The sequence below is a fragment of the Hydra vulgaris genome, chromosome 08 (assembly GCF_038396675.1).
Source record: "Hydra vulgaris chromosome 08, alternate assembly HydraT2T_AEP".
NCBI lineage: Eukaryota > Metazoa > Cnidaria > Hydrozoa > Anthoathecata > Hydridae > Hydra > Hydra vulgaris.
In genome coordinates, this window is record NC_088927.1 from 35,150,008 (window position 1) to 35,167,099 (window position 17,092).

At 28.1% G+C, this 17,092-nt stretch overlaps 3 protein-coding genes across 3 annotated transcripts; all 3 read left to right on the plus strand.

Moving 5' to 3' along the window:
* The first annotated feature begins 8,329 nt into the window (after window positions 1-8,329).
* LOC124817461 (uncharacterized) lies at window positions 8,330-9,679 on the plus strand. The gene has a single exon (XM_065803546.1). It carries the CDS (start codon window positions 8,343-8,345, stop codon window positions 9,381-9,383), a length of 1,041 nt encoding a protein of 346 aa, XP_065659618.1. The 5' UTR covers window positions 8,330-8,342; the 3' UTR covers window positions 9,384-9,679.
* Window positions 9,680-11,344: 1,665 nt separating this feature from the next.
* LOC100214301 (josephin-2) lies at window positions 11,345-13,225 on the plus strand. The gene is made up of 3 exons (XM_065803547.1): window positions 11,345-11,632; window positions 12,721-12,980; window positions 13,090-13,225. The coding sequence occupies exons 1-3, from the start codon at window positions 11,388-11,390 to the stop codon at window positions 13,101-13,103; spliced, it is 519 nt and encodes a 172-aa protein (XP_065659619.1). The 5' UTR covers window positions 11,345-11,387; the 3' UTR covers window positions 13,104-13,225.
* Window positions 13,226-15,596: 2,371 nt separating this feature from the next.
* Window positions 15,597-16,745, plus strand: LOC100204780 (inositol-tetrakisphosphate 1-kinase). Its single transcript, XM_065803548.1, has one exon. The coding sequence runs from the start codon at window positions 15,654-15,656 to the stop codon at window positions 16,656-16,658; it is 1,005 nt and encodes a 334-aa protein (XP_065659620.1). The 5' UTR covers window positions 15,597-15,653; the 3' UTR covers window positions 16,659-16,745.
* Window positions 16,746-17,092: the final 347 nt, after the last annotated feature.

The following is a 17,092-nucleotide window of genomic DNA, read 5'->3' on the forward strand; positions in this document are numbered from 1 at the left end:
TATACCACAAAGAATTCATCGCACTGAAAGTTCGTTCAAATGAAGAATTTAAAACAGGTATGGAGAATACAAAGGATACTACTTTGAAAAGTTTGCCACCCTCACCACACTTTTTTTCTGTGAGTTTTGTAAAAAAACTACTCCATCAATCCACCACATTCGTGTTGGTCTCTACCAGCGCTGTTTGGACATTGCACAGAGTACAGTAGTCTTCATAGTATTTATTTTGATCTACATCAATGCAAAACTTGACTGCTAGTTGGTCAAATAAGCTCCAGACCACTGGTTTGTTCAAAGTTAAAATACTCATGCTTTGAAATTCTGAATTCTGGAAGTTGTACCATTAATCTAAGTAATTTAAGCATTTGCTGTAGAATTCATCAACGTCTCTTTTAAACTTTTTTTTTTCACTTGTGGTGTTCTTTTCAGGAATTTCGCAGCATGTCTATAAAATTTGTCTTGTTTGTGATCTGCAATTTTTTTTCTTATTACGACCATAGTTTCATGTAACTCACAACTAGTAACTCGAACCAACTCGAAAGTTAGAGTTACATCAAACTACTAGTTCTGACTCAATTTGGTTATCTTGAAATGCATCTCATATTACTTTGTGGCATTTTTCTTCTCCTTTTTATACAAAATATGACCGCAATGCAGACCATACCAGAGGTATTCTTTCCAGTACTGGAAGTAAGGATAACCATTTTCTTGGTACATGTTTTGCTAGAGAATTGTGTTTTTAATGCGTAAAACATATACATTATCTGCAAAAAATATAAAGTTTTATGACATTTTCGCATTCCGGGAGATTTCGATGTTTTTTCAAATTACTTCCGGGAGATGGGAGTTGATATCAAAATTCTGGAAACTCCCCTGTAATCTGGAAAGGTGGCAACCCTAGTATAAATGCTTGTTTAGATAAGCAGTGTGACGTCAAACTGTATGCTACTGTATTTATATACATATATATATATATATATATATATGTATAGAAATATATATATATATGTATAGAAATATATATATACATATATATATATATATATATATATATATATATATATATATATATATATATATATATATATATATATATATATATATATATATGTATATATATATGTATATAAAAATATATATATATATACGTATATATATATGTATATAAATATATATCTATATATATATATATATATATATATATATATATATATATATATATATATATATATATATATATATATATATATGTATAGATATATAGATATATAGATAGATATAGATAGATAGATGTAGATATAGATATAGATATAGATATATATGGTCAGGTCAGGTTATCCTGCAACCAGTAACATGTAACCCAGTACAATCTGCTTCATGTCCTGCTGCCTTGTAGGATACGCCTTTTTAGGCAAAGGCTAGAAGATGCCAACTTGGACTTGATGCATCCCCTGCCTTGGGGCTCTTCGTTGATTAAAAGCTAGAGATGGCGTCTTGATAAAAATACTCATCTTGAGCAGATGTTAAATGCATCCGGTTACTGTCTTGTAGAAGTCCTCCTAGGCAAAGACTTAAGGGCTAAACAGATTCTATTTGTTGACCATTGAATACATTGCTTCCAGTTTAGAGTGTTGAATGCTGGATCTTCTTGACTCAAGGGTTTTGTCTCTGTTTTTACGACTAGCCAACTCTTTCTATTATCTCCTAATGAGAGTACAGCTCTAAAACTCAGTTTTATGGTTCTGAAGCCAGCTGGTAGTCAGGTTTCCCGAACTCTGTGGTAGCTCTCAGAGAGGCTGAAAAATATCAAAGTATTAAAAGTGCCATGTTGCGCATGAATGGTGTTTGTACTCTTGGTGTGCATTGCTAAAGCCACATTTTGAGCCCTGTGTTACGGCTCAGGGTTTATTAATAGTAACGAGGCAATTGCTTTGGCTATTAAACAGTCTACTGAGTATTATCTAAGCTTTGAGTCAAGTTTTTTAACAAATTTAAAATGAATAAAGTACGAAAAACTTTAAAACACAAAAAACCATTGTCATAACCAAGTTCTCTAAACTTATCATTCACTAATATTCGTGGTCTTCGAAGTTAATTTTTCTTCTGTTGAGTCTTATCTCTTGCAAAGTTCACCAGACCTACTTGCTCTTTGTGAGACTAATTTGAGTTCAGCTGTCTCATCTTGTGATTTTAGATTTGTTGATGGTTATCTTCCTTTAATTCTCCAATAGTCACATGCTTGGCCTGAGCATTTACATTTGTAAGAATTCACCCATTTGTTGGGAAACTAGGTTTGAATCCACAGACTATTCTTTTATGTGTTTTCGTTTAGCATTATTTCACTCTATTGTCTTTCTCTTTGTTCTATATTGCTCTTCTTCATCTCAAGGCTGAACTCTTTTTGATGTTATTTCTGATCAAATTGACTTTATCCATCAGCCAATATTGTTGTTGTTGGTAACTTTAATGCTCATCACACTGAATGGCTTGGCTCTAGTGTCAGTAACTCTGCAGACATTAGTTTCTCCACATTCACCCTTAGGTGCTTTTGATCACAATTTGATCTCTCTAAGACTATTGTCTCATTCTTCTTCATCATCTGAATCCCCCTATCATCGTACCTCTTACTACTACCCTAAAGCTGACTGGGACTCTCTCTGTAATTTTCTTTGTGATGACCCTTGGAGAGAAATCTTTCATCTTGCTGTTGACAAATGTGCATCTTACATAACTTTGTGGATTCAGGCTGGCATGGAATCTTTTATTCCCTCTTGACGATTCCCGGTCAAGCCTTACTCTTCTCGATGGTATTCCTCACATTGTGCTGCTGCAATTGTCAATCAAAACCGTTACTTCCATATCTATCAGTAAAACAATTCTCCAGAAAACAGACATCTGTTTATTACTGCAAGAAATATTGTAAAATGGTTTTGTCTAACCCCAAAGCCCACTATTCTCAGGTCATGAAATCTCATATTTCATCACAAAAATTAGGCTCTCATGACTTCTGGAGAATCTTTAATAGTATCAATAATAAGGGCGAATCTGTAATTCCACCTCTCTTGTATGGTTCAGACTTTGTCACCTCACCTAAAGACAAAGCTGAATTGTTTTCTAAGAACTTTTCATCAATATCATCTCTTGATTCCACTAGTTGCGTTCTACCTGATATAGCTGTCAAATAGGTTGATCCATTGCTTGACATTCGTATCACTCCAGCTTCTGTATCAAAAGTGATTTCCTGCTTAGACTCTTCTACAGCTTGTGGCCCAGACAACATACCTGTTATAGTCTTGCAGAGGTGTTCTCCGGAGCTGTCATCTATACTTTCAAAATTATTCAACAAGTGCTTATCAAAGTCAACATCAGTTCTTTGGAATTCCTTTATCTTGCTTTCCTGGTTCATATAATTTGCAATTCTTTAAGTCGTCTGTCGATCGTTGTCTCGCTCTACAATCTTCATCTTTTCTCTTCCAGTAACTTCCAACTCTAATTAGTGGTTGCTTGCAGCCTTGTTGGAAGCAAAGATGTAATATATATATATATATATATATATATATATATATATATATACATATATATATATATATATATATATATATATATATATATATATATATATATATATATATATATATATATATATATATAAAAGTTTTGATACAACAACTTTTTTTTCGTTTTTAATGCATAACTTTTCACAAACTTTCCTATATATGCTAAAATTTTTACCAAATTAGCTCTATAATTTTTCAATTCAAAATACAACCCACAAAATTCGTAAAATTCAACGATTAATTAAAGTTTAATTGTTAAAAAAGCTTCCGTTCAAATGTTTAGAAACAGTATCATCTCTCAATGAAATCATCTTTTTGTAAATAATAGCAAAATTTAATGCCAAATTATTTGTGAAATTTAATAATTTAAATACTTTAAAATGTTTCAAAGGCAGTGAAGTATAATTGATTGCCATTTGTAAAATTTTAAAATTTAATTACTTAGTAATATTTTAAAAGCATGGGAAAGGCTTAAAAAGTTTCAAAGGAAATAAAGGAATTAATTATAAAAGCTGTGGGAAATAAAATGACTTACAGGCATATTTCTGAACTTTACAATGTTTCTAAACCAGGAATTAATCACAATATAAAATGATTTCGTCTGCTCAAAACTATTGAAAGCAAACCTCGCTCTGGAAGGCGAGGTTTGCTTTCAATAGTTTTGAGCAGACACTTTACTAACATCTTTCAATAGTTTTGAGTTTGCTTTCAATAGTTTTGAGCCGACACCTTACTAATAATCTATCAGTCAAAAAGACTGATAGATTATTAGTAAGGTATTCCAAGAATATTCATCGCAAGACTGTTGTCAAACCTAATTCATTTATGCATCATTTTCATGACACAAACTTTAGAATTGATTTCAACTAAATGTTGATTACTACAAAATAATCTGTATGGCTTTTGTTTGTGAAAAGTTATGCAGTAAAAACTAAAAAAGTAAAAAAGGTTGTGTTTCTAAACTTTTGCAGGCTAATATATACAGTGGTTTTCATAAATTTAGACGCAGTCATTTTTTTTTTTACATATATGTAAGAAAATACTAAAAATAAAATTAAAGTGCTACCGCTATGTTTGATATTTAATAGAGAAAGTGAAACTATTATAGTGTACCTTAATTTTTTTTACAGGATGTTTATTACTCATTCTATACAAATTAACACTAAAAAGTTAATTGATAAGCTTGATTTTATTTTATTCATAAATTTAGACGCACAATCAAAAAAGTCTTATATCTTGTTAATTGATAGTTAATTAGTAGTTTTTTTCCCATATTCTTATTAATAGGCCTAAATTAATTGATTTTTTCAAAAAATCTTATATAAATATGACTTACCTGGAATTAGTTAATCATTATTTAATAAGTAAACAAAAGTTAAGTTAGTTTTGCACTAAAAAGAAGCAAAAAATAGGCAAAAGATGTATCACTCAAGGTGAAAGATGGCAAATTATTGCTCACATCAAAGAAAGAACCAAAAGTAATAGAGAAATCGTCAGGTTAATTGGATTTTCTGAGAAATGTGTTCGGACAACGAAGCAAAACTTTCTTCACACTGGTGGTGCCAGCGAGAAAATGAGGCCAGGTAGACCCTTGTCAACCACCAGAAAGAACGATAGTGCCCTTTTTAGAGCTGTCAGAGCTAATCCAAGAATTAGTTACAAAGAGTTGACCACAGAATTCAATACAAGGCGAAATACATCTATTTCTCAAAGCACAGTCCGCTGAATACTTATCAAATACAAGATTGGAGTCTACTCTGCTTTGAAGAAACTGCTCCTGCGTCTATATGATAAACAAAGGAGACTAAAATGGTGTCGTGAAAGAAGGTATTGGAAAATAGAACAATGGAAAAATATTGTGTGGAGTGATGAGAGTAACTTTGAGCTTATCAATCGCAAATTTAACATAACAGTCAAAGGAATGGCTCACGAAAAGTATTATGCCAGGTACATTAGACCGACTGTTCAAAGTGGAGGAGGCTCGATAGGAATCTGGTCATGCTTCAAATACAAAGGTGTTGGTATGTCCCAAACATACACCAGAAGAATCAACTCCAGAATATACTTAGAAGTACTGGAAAACAACCTAATTCCATCAATTGACCTGCTTATGCTCAATGATAAACCATGAAAACTTCAACAAGATGGCGCTACTGCACATACTGCATACTATACAAAGGAGTGGTTCAACGATAATAATATCAAGACAATACCGTGGCCTCCATACTCACCTGATTTGAACCCAATTGAAAACATTTGGACTTGAATTGACCGTGAATTGGCAAAGGTTCAAATTTCCACACTTGGCCAGCTGAAGGATGTCCTTAAGGAGACCTGGTATAGGGTCCCAGAAGCGATGTACAAAAATGTCTAGAAGAGTTCTTAGCTGTATTAAAGCAAAAGGCGGATACACAAAATATTGATTGGTTCATAAATTATGTCTCCTAATGTATTGTGCATCTAAATTTATGAATAATTTTTTTTGTCTTATTTTTTTAATACCATGTAATTGTACCTAATTATTACTTAGTATTTGTATTTTTTTTGTAAATTTTTTTTTAATTTTGTATTCTGTATATATTTATCTAATAAATAGAAAAAAAACTAAACCGAAAACTTTTTTCGTTATTGTTTTATCTTTAAAAAACTAAAAATTTCTATTCTCAAATATGAGTGCGTCTAAATTTATTAAAACCACTGTATGTATATATATACAGTGGTCGGCCATCACATTAGGACCAGCTGTAATTTTTTGTAAATATCGTGTAAAAATAAATTTTTTGGCAAAAAGAAAAATAATGGTGTAATTTAAAGCTTGTTCCTTTATTTATAAAGTTATACTTGATGAAAAATAAACAAATAAAATTAAACATTTTGAATATTTATTGGTTATTATAATAAATTATATAAAATATATATTAAGTATTAATATTTTGTAAAACCGCCTTTATTTGCAATAACTGCTTCGATTCATCGTTGCATGCTTGCAATTGAACTTTTGAACAATTGATCCTTCAACTCTGGGTTATTGTGCCAGATCCTGATAATATATTCCATAAGATCTTGCTTGTTGTTAAGAATTTTTTTTCCAACATCTCGCTTTACTATTTCCCAAATGTTTTCTATGGGGTTAAGATCAGGTGAGTTGCCTGGCCATGGCAATACATCTACTTTTTTCTGTTTTAAAAAAGCCATAACACTTTTTGCTGTGTGGTAAGTTGCACCATCTTGCATAAATATAAGATTTTTGACATTTTTGGACTTCTTTTGAATTTTTTTGACATTTTTAGACCAATGTGCAAGTTGAGGAAGCAACTGGTTCTCCAGAACTTTTTCCCAATCCTCAACAGGCCAGTGACGATAGTTTCGAGCCCACTCCAGTCTCTTTTTTTTCACGAGTGAAGTCAGTTTTGGTTTCTTGGCAGGGCGATGACACATCAATCCCTCTTCCTTCAGCCTTCTGCGAATGGTCCGGTCTGACACACCAATACCAGCATCATGGATAAGCTTAGTCAACACATTTTGTGGCTTTTTTCTGTTTTCCAGGCATATATTCCGGATAATACGATCCGCTCTTGATGTTGTCTTTCGTTTAGAAGGTGGTCTCCTTGGTGGGCCAAACTCTTCCCCTGTACCAATTTTTTTTCTCACTCGCATTACGGTTTGGTGAGAAACCTTTACAATTTGTGCAACTTTTCGCTGAGAATATTTTGTATTCTGTAAAAGACATCTAATTTGACTAACTTTTGTTGGTGTCATATCACATTTTTTACCCATAGCTGAAAATTTAAATTAATAACTTTAAAAAAGACTACTATTTGGTGTCTTTATATAAACAGGAAAAAAAACATAAAATCCTTTATTTAAAATTAATGACTAAATTATTATTAAGTTAAAAAAAAATAATTAATTAAATAAATCACAGATGCTTGAAATTAAAATAAATCATCTTTAAACTTCAATCAAACTAACAACTAAAAATAACCTTAAATTGTCCAATATGCACCAATTTGATTATGACAGGTGATTGCTAACAGCCAGAGTTGCCAATTGATAAAATTTTTATTAAATATTACTAAGAATAGAAATAACTTGACATGTAGCAAAAAAAAATATCATATTTATTTTCTCATTTGCGGGTTTAAGCAACATATTTGAAATAAATTGTAAAAAAAACGTGTGGTCCTAATGTGATAGCCGACCACTGCATATATATATATATATATATATATATATATATATATATATATATATATACACACACACATATATATATATACACACACATATATATGTATATATACAAATATATGCAGCACTCAGAATTAAGGTCAGCATTCAGCATTGCAGACCTAGAAGTGTTTGAGGTCGGCAATAAATTGCAGGCTATGTTTCTATGTCTTATGGTTAAACCTTTGTATCAAATTTTTTTGCTGATTTGATGCTAACCTCAAACAGATAATCGGCTATTTATTGCTGACCTTATTTTTCCTAATTCCGAGGGCTGTACATGTATATATACTTATAAATGTATATACACATACATATATATGTATATATATTTATATATGTATATATATATATGTATTTATATACATGTATATATATATATATAAATTTTTGCTATTTATATATTTATATAAATATGTATATATATATATATATTTATGCTATTTATATATTTATATAAATATTTATATAAATATATATATATTTATGCTATTTATATATTTATATATATATGTATTTATTATGATATATGTGTTAGTTGATATATATGTTTAGATGGCTACAAAATACAATGACTTAATATCAGAAAATCGTCTGAATCCTATTTTACGTGTTATTTTACAAGGTGTATATGATGTTGATAGTCCTTTATCATTGCTACGTTGCACGCCACATATTCTTGTTTTTATATGGAATAGTATTAAAGCATTTTGGAGAAAACATATACAAGTTGGAATAAATAAGAATTCCTTTATTTATGAATATCCATATAAGATTAAATGTAATTCAATAGCATATTCACTTATACAAGATTCTTTGAATTTTCCTTTACCAGGTAACTTAAATATTAATATGATGCCATTTATCATGAGTTCCAGTTTCTGTAAATGTAAGTTACCTAAAAATACAAAGCCTTATTGGGATATTATAAAATTATGTATTGATGAGCAATCTAGAAATTCTAAAGATGAAATAGGAAAAATATGGTTTTTGACAATTCAAGAGAGTATTGTTAATCAAGGTACTTCCCAACGGAGACCAGGGCTTCACACTGAAAGCCCTGGAGTTGTTTATATTAAAAATGATAGTCTATCTAGTAGTAAAGACATTTTGGAAAATAAAAAGACAATTTCTAAAGAAGTTCAAAATGGAGGAGGTTGTTCTCAAATCTCTTCTTTCTATGCTCATTGGGGTTCTGGAATGAGTATTATGGATGTTTATTCAGGTGGTATATATATGGCTTCAAACATTGCTGGATCTTGCAAAGTTTGGAATTGTCAAATACTTCCAGGTGATGATGGAAAATGTGTAATTGGTGAATTAGGAGATATAGAACATTTAAGAGAGTTTTTGCCTGAAGCTGAAGTCATGAATAAAAATGCATTGTATTGGTTAACTGACCGCACTCCTCATGAATCGTTGCCATTGTCTGATAAAATTTATAGGCAATATATTCGTATAGTCACAAGTAAGGTGTCTGTATGGTATGAAGACCATTCTACAAAAAATCCACTTGGGGTTGTTCCAGACAGTCAAATCACTAAAATTGTGCGAGGTTCAAAGTTTTACCAAAAACCTTTATGTTTAGTTACATAATTTTATTACTAGCTATTTTAAAGACTTTTTTTAAAAGCCAATTTTTAAATTTAAGTTATTGGTTTATTTGTATTTTGGTATTTGACATTGTTTATAATGAAGTAATTTTAAATAATCATTTAGTGGATTAATATTAATTACTAGGTGTTAATTTAATTTTAATTCCCTTCACTTAATATGTTTAAAGAAGGTATATTTTTGTAATATAATATTATCAAAATATAAAATGAAATATATTATTATCAAATGAGTTTTGTAAAGAAATGACGCTAATATAAATTTATGGTCATTATAGACTTTTTTTTAATTTTTATTATAAAAGGTAGTAGTGTAGTGGTAGAGTGCTTGCTTCATAAATGAGAAATACAGAATATCCATTTCTCTGGTGTTGCTCAACCTTGTTTTTTAAGGTTTATCTGTAATACCAAAACATAAATCTTAACAAAATTAAAGGCTGACAACTGGATTTTCAGTTGATTAGATTAAAAGATTGGATTGGATTGGATTAAAAGACAATTTTTTTAACGTATAAGATACAATAAAAAAGAAAAATATTCTAAAAAGTATTTTTATTCTAGTTTTTAAATATTTTATGTGTTTTTATTTTTTATAGAAATATTAATAAAAAGATAAATTCATGACAAGAAGAGATTAGAAAATGTGTATGAATTTTATTTAAATTATTTTGATAAAAAGTTCACTTATGTCCACTTTAAAATTGAGAATATACCTAAAAGTACTATCTACAAGATAATTAAATGTGCTATAAGTGAATCTTGTTACAAAAGAGTTCAAGGAAATGGAGGAAAGGCGAAAAAAGGCTCCAACTTATGTTTGACTATATAGACGGAGTTTCTCAATGACAGGCAGCAAAAAAGTTCAACTGTACTAAGCAACACATTAAAAAAAGACAAAAATTATTCCAAGAAAAAAAATTACAATTCCAAAATGTTCTGATCAGCAAAAAGCAGTTGCTAGAACTAAGTGCAGTCGATTGTATCAGAAATTCGAAAATCGAAAACTAATCATTGATAATGAGTCACATTAAATCACTCTAGTATCAATGGAAATGATATTTTTTATACTAGCAATGTAGAATCTACTCTATCTACAGTTAAATACTAAACAAAAGTTTCAAAAAAAATTACTTCTATAGATTGCTTTTTCTGAAAATGGCATTTCTCAGCTCTATTTTGTGTCTAGTGGGCTGGCTGTAATTCAAGCAAATCTACTTTAAAATATGCATTAAGAAGAGACTTATTCCATTCATTGTTAAGTATCATTTAGATGGTGCAGATGTATTCTGGCCCGATTTGGCATCATTTCACTATGCAAAAACAGTAATCACATACCTAAACAAGAAAAATGTGGATTTTGTTGAGAAAGCGGACAACCCTGCAAACTTGCCAGAATGTCATCCTATTGAATATATTCGGAGTATTTTGAAAGGCCTTGTCTACAAGAATAATTGGCATGCTGAAAATCTTCTAAAATTACACTCTAGAATCAAGTATTGTGTTAATAAAGTTCAAATTGAGCTCATATGGAGTTTATCTCAGTCTATACCAGAAAAGAAGGTATGTTAGAACAAAATGGTTTAATTGAAAATAACAGGTTATATAGATAAAAACTAGATTAAAAATACTTTCTAAAACATTTTTGATTTTTGTTTTACCTTATACCTTGAAAAAGATATCTCTAAATCCAGTCTTTTTTTTCAGTTGTCACCTGTTAATATTTTAAAATTGACTGTAGTAGGCCTCTTAGCCTTTGGGAAGTGAATTCAGTAAAAAAATAAAATTTAGCAAAGCAAAAAAGAAAATTCTTTACAAAAAAGGATAAATACCATAAACCTAATGCGCATACTTCACTTATACAAAACTTAATTTTAAATTTTTTAAATGTTGTTTTTCGATGTTTTTTCTTTTTTTTTGTACTATTCATAACCAATATTTTTCAAGTTCTTGTACAGCAATATTTACTGTTTCTAGGACAATAAATAACATGAGTTCTATTTACCATGAAAAACAAAGATCACAATTATGTGCTGTACATGCTATCAATAATTTATTTCAAGATGGTTTATTGTGCAGTAAAAATAAACTTGATAAGTTATGTCTTCAACTCGATCCTTCAGTATTAATGAACCAACACAGAAGTATGTTTGGTACAGGAAATTATGACATAAATGTTATAATGGTTTTTTTAAATGACCAGGGTTATGATGTAATTTGGTTTGATAAAAGAAAGTATGATTTTTAATTTTAAAATATTTAAGAGTCTGAAAATAAGTTCAATATATTGCTCACAATCTTGTTGTATTAAGTTTTTACCATATCCAATATATATCCATTACAATAAGTTACAAATAATCCAAGATCGTATCCAGCATGTTTTGATGTTTGAGATATTTAACTTTCAGACATTAAAGAAACTCCAAACATAGGTATGTTTATACTTATATCAAATAAGGATGCTTTGCAAAAAAATACAATGATTGAAGCCTGGGATCAAAATGGCTCAAAAATTTTTGCTACTCCACCTGCACCAAACTTAAGAGCAGCAAGTTAATAAAATATATTTTTCACTATTCTTTACTTAAATTTCATTCATCCATAAGTTTTAAATTTCATAGTAAAATCTCTCAGCGTTGACCATATAAAATTTGTAACTTCCTCAAATTAAGGCGGGTTCAAGTTAAGGCGGGTTCAAGTTAAGGCGGGTTCAAGGGCAGTTGGGTTCAAGGGAAGGCGGGTTCAAGGAAAGGCGGGTTCAAACTTAATATGATTTTTGAAGGCTAAGAGACTTTACAATTTAAAATTTATTGATGAATATAAATTTAGTTCAGAAAAGTGAAAAAAAAAAATTTCTATTTCTTGCTTTCATATTTTTGCAGGTAGAGGGGGGTCTAATCATTACAATTTTTAACCAAGCATCTTTATTTGGTATTAGTATTAACATAAATGTTTAGAGTTTTTTCCATATCTGGAAGTCTCAAACACTGAAATATCTACTCCTAAACTAATTACAATTTTTTTTTTGAAGTTATTACCGAATCCAATATTATATTTATAAGTTACAACCAATCACTATCATTTTGTAATAAATTTATTTATAATTTCAAAATATATTTAAGTTTATATGATATGTTCATAATATGTATTTTATTTTTTACAGTTATAAGTTACAGATATAAAAGTGTTTTAGAAATTTAATACAAGTTATTAAAATTATAATAACTTTATTAAAAACATGAAACCAAGACGGTGTGTTACTTATTTGATTCATGTTATTATATAAAAGTTTATACTATATCATAAGTGGATATTTATTTTAGAACTTTGAATGAAATCAATATTGATGAAATTGTCGGCTTCCTGGTTAACACACTTTCATCATATAAAGTCTTTGGAAGATCTATCAATTTGTTTTTGTTTAAACATTGGTATGCCATTCGAAGTTTAAATGGTATTTACTTTAATCTGGATTCAAAGCTGGAATCTCCAATGAAGATTGGTGATAAAGATTCAATTTTAAAGTATCTTAATGAAATTCTTAATGAAGGTCATAATGAGTTATTGATAGTTGTAAAAAAAGGTAATAAGAAATTTACTTTCTCTTGAAAATAAAGTAGTTTTTTATTGGATAATTTTTTATTATTATTTTTTTAAATATCAATTAATGCATCAATGTTTATATATTTAAGGTAGTGTAGCCTAATGGTAAGGCGTTGTTTCTTCAGATGGTTTGGCATCAGTGATCTATATAATGATAACAGTTTAGCATAATTCATTGGGAGTTAAAGTCAAGATATGACTTTCTGCAACAGACCCTAAGATATATATATATATAAATATATATATATATATATATATATATATATATATATAATATATATATATATATATATATATATATATATATATATATATGTATATATATATATATGTATATATATATATATATATATGTATATATATATATATATATATATATATATATATATATATATATATATATATATATAATATATATATATATATATATATATAAATATCTATATATAAATATCTATATACATACAAACATGTATATATACACACATACATATATAATAAGATTATATAGTTAAATATAAAATATGGTTTAATGTTTTATACTGTTTTTCTCTAATTGTCTATGCAATAGGCAATCAAAAAAAAGTACTGGAGAATTTTTAAAGTTCACATAAATACTATATTGTAATTTAAAGGTATTTAGTGTACATAAATTAAAGGTATTTAGTGTACATAAAGGTATTTAGTGTACATAAATTGATTTATTCATAAATACAAGCATAATTCCTCATTTAACATTTGCTGATATATGAGGAATAAATCATGACATTCTCATTGAATAAACTCAATGACAATAATCTTTAGCTTTTTTTGGAGAGGTTCTGTTGTTTTTTTTTCCGAAGAGATTCTGGTGTTTTTTAACATAAATTATTAAATCATTAAATAATAATTCAATTATTTTTTACTGCATGATGTTTGCTTGCATCATTATTACAGTCTTGTTCCATCACATTGACAAAACTTTAAAAATTTAACTAAATTTGTTCAATTTGTTGAGAAAATTATAAAATTAGTAATGCTTCTTGGTAATTTGAAAAAAAAAAAACACAAAATCTTTATACCAGGATGATTATTCTGGTTTAAGGAGTTGTATTTTGTTTCTTAAATGAAACTATATAGTTTTTCAAAGTAATAGACCAGCAATATCTCTGTAGCATGAGTGAATTTGTGCATTATCATAAAATATAAATGGTTGAAACTTTAAGTCTATATGAAATCTTAGCTTTTTTTAAAATTTTTGTACTTAAAGTTTTAAAATAAATGAAAGATTGATTTTAAATGAAACCAGCTTGGAAAAAAAATTTTTGTTTAGGCCAGTGTGCTATACAGATTTCAATTAACTTATTTGTAATTTGAATGGCATAACATCGTAATAAGGCTTTTTCAAACATTTATCATTTAATTTTTTTTTAAAGTTTTTTTTTAGATTTTTAATTTTTTAATTAAACTTAAAGCTCACTGCTTTAAGTTTTTAATTTGTTTTTATTGTTAATTAAAAGTTCAAAAAGATTCCTCATCAAAGACAAGTGGTTCCTCGTTAAAGATAAATCTAGATTCCTCATCGAAGGTTTTCCATCACTACACACCTAACTAATATTTTTATATTTCAAATTTTTTTGGATCTGTGTGATTAATTTGTTTCTTCTATGAAATAAAAAATATGTTTCTTTGTTGCTTCATTGTTTTTTCCATGAAACTAAAAAAAACTAAAGATTATGCAGACAAGTTTAAAATACATTTTTTCTTTTATTTTTGTGAGATTCAAAAAATTTTTATTTTGTTAAAATTCATTTTTTTGAGTTCCATGGGTTCAAAAAAGTTTTTTTTTTACTGTATTCCCCTTGCCAAGAGGTAGTGTGGTTCACTATAGTTAAAGGAGCAACTCATTATTTATTTTTTATTTTTTGTTTTTACAACCCTCTATCACTCTTTGAAACATAAGCCTTGAGGAACAACCTGCTGTGCAGAGAAATATGTTAAGGGGGTAACACCAGGGATATTATGAGGATTAAACATCTCACAAAGCGATTGTTCAACTACTATACTACTAATGCAATTATGGATACCACTACATCATTACCATAGATACCACTACATCACTACAAAAATCATAAATACTTTTTTCATAATGTTTCACGAGACTCAATAATGTTGGGTTTATTTGAGTTTCATGAGACTTTTGAAAGTTGTTTTAGAATGTAGGATACTAACGACTCAAATTTATTTTTTACATTTTTAAATTGCTTTAACTTTAAAATTAAACTTTTTTAATTGTTTTAAAACTTTTTCTTTGTTATAGTTTCTGAGAGTTATTAAAAATGTTGCTATAATTTTGTCCAACTTATTTTATTATTAATAAGTAAAAACATTTACATATTTGTATTTATTATTTATATATAATTATAATAATTTATATATATATTTTATATATTTATATGTAAATTATATATGTTCATATATCTTTATATATTTATATTATGTGTGACTTACTTCAACAAACTTACAAAAAAGCACTAGCAGTAAAGGATAATGGTTTATTTATTAAAAATTTTTAAATTTAAATTTTTATCAACAAATTTCTATTCCATATTGTATGCATTATAATATTATTTGAAAGCAAAGTTTTTTAATTGTAGAACTTTAAAATATTATTATGACTCCTTTATTACGTGTTGGTCTTTGCATCCCAACTAGAAAAAAATTATCTATGTGTCTTCCTGAGAAAATATCAGATCTTTGCAAAGCTTCCAATATTGAACTATGTGAAATAAATCCAAGCATTGATTTGGAAACTCAGGGTCCATTTGATGTGGTTTTACATAAGGTTTTGGATTATCACAATGAGCTATCAACTGAAGAAGCAAATAAAAAAATAAAATCTTTTGTAACTTACTTTGCAAATCATCAAGACACAATTCTTATTGATAATCTTGAATGGTGTACAAAATTTACAAATCGAAAATATATGATCGAACTACTAAAGTCTTGCGAATTTAGTATGAAAGGAAAGAAAGTATTTTTACCTAAAACCATACATATTGTTGATAAAATGACCATTTCAGACATATTACATATTATAAGTGAACAAAAAGTTAGGTTTCCTGTTATTTTAAAACCATATTCTGCATATTTTGATAATGGCTCACATGACATGGCTTTGATTTTTTCAAGTGACAGCTTATTGAATGTTGAACCACCTTATCTTATTCAAGAGTTTCATAATCACAATGGTGTAATTTACAAAGTGTTTGTTGTTGGAAACAACTTTAATATTTGTGAACGCCCATCAATAAAGAATTTTAAAGTATTGCATGAAATTGAATCTCCTTTAAAAGAAGCAATGCATTTTGATTCCCATTGCATTTCTAAAACTGGACAACCCTATTTTAAAGAGTTGCAGTCAGAGGATCCAAACAAAAAAGTTTGGTGTAATGATGACACCAATCCGAATCTTTTAAATCGAAGTATTATTAAAGAATTAATTTTAAGAATTCAAACCAAGACCAATTTATTTTTGTTTGGTTTTGATATTTTAGTAGATAACGAGAATGGTGATTATGCTGTTATTGATATTAATCAGTTTCCCTCTTATGCTGGGATTGGTGAACACCATTTTGCAAACCATCTTGTGGATTTGTTCAAGTCATTTATAAGATGAAGATGAAACAAGAATTTTTAATTTTTTTTTTGGGAAATGTATTATTATACTAAACTCTTTTATCAATATTTTATAGTTTTTTTTTTATTTATTGTTTTTTTTTTCTTGTATAACCTCTCTTGTAAATTAATAAGGAACTATTTTTTGTGCCTATTTTTATATTATATTTTATTCCTGTTTACATTTATTTTACATATTTATTATAAAATAGTGTAAAAATAACAAGAAAAATTTGTTATAATTAGTAAGCAGATGAAAAACCCAAGGCTTAAATCAAGTCAACATCTGAAATCTCATCAATGAGATCTAAAGTAAACTAATTTAATAATAATAAAAAAGCATGTATCAATTTTATTAATTAAATTGGCATCAGTAATCACTGAAGATAAATTATATGATATTAAAATTCTAGTTTTCTTATATACTTATAACAA

Bases quoted from the DNA above. Each gene is read 5' to 3' on its own strand.
- LOC124817461 (XM_065803546.1), top strand. From the start codon at position 8,343: ATGGCTACAAAATACAATGACTTAATATCAGAAAATCGTCTGAATCCT.
- LOC100204780 (XM_065803548.1), top strand. From the start codon at position 15,654: ATGACTCCTTTATTACGTGTTGGTCTTTGCATCCCAACTAGAAAAAAA.
- LOC100214301 (XM_065803547.1), top strand. From the start codon at position 11,388: ATGAGTTCTATTTACCATGAAAAACAAAGATCACAATTATGTGCTGTA. The intron at 11,633-12,720 runs GTATGATTTTTA...TATTTATTTTAG, and splicing joins ATTTGGTTTGATAAAAGAAA to AACTTTGAATGAAATCAATA.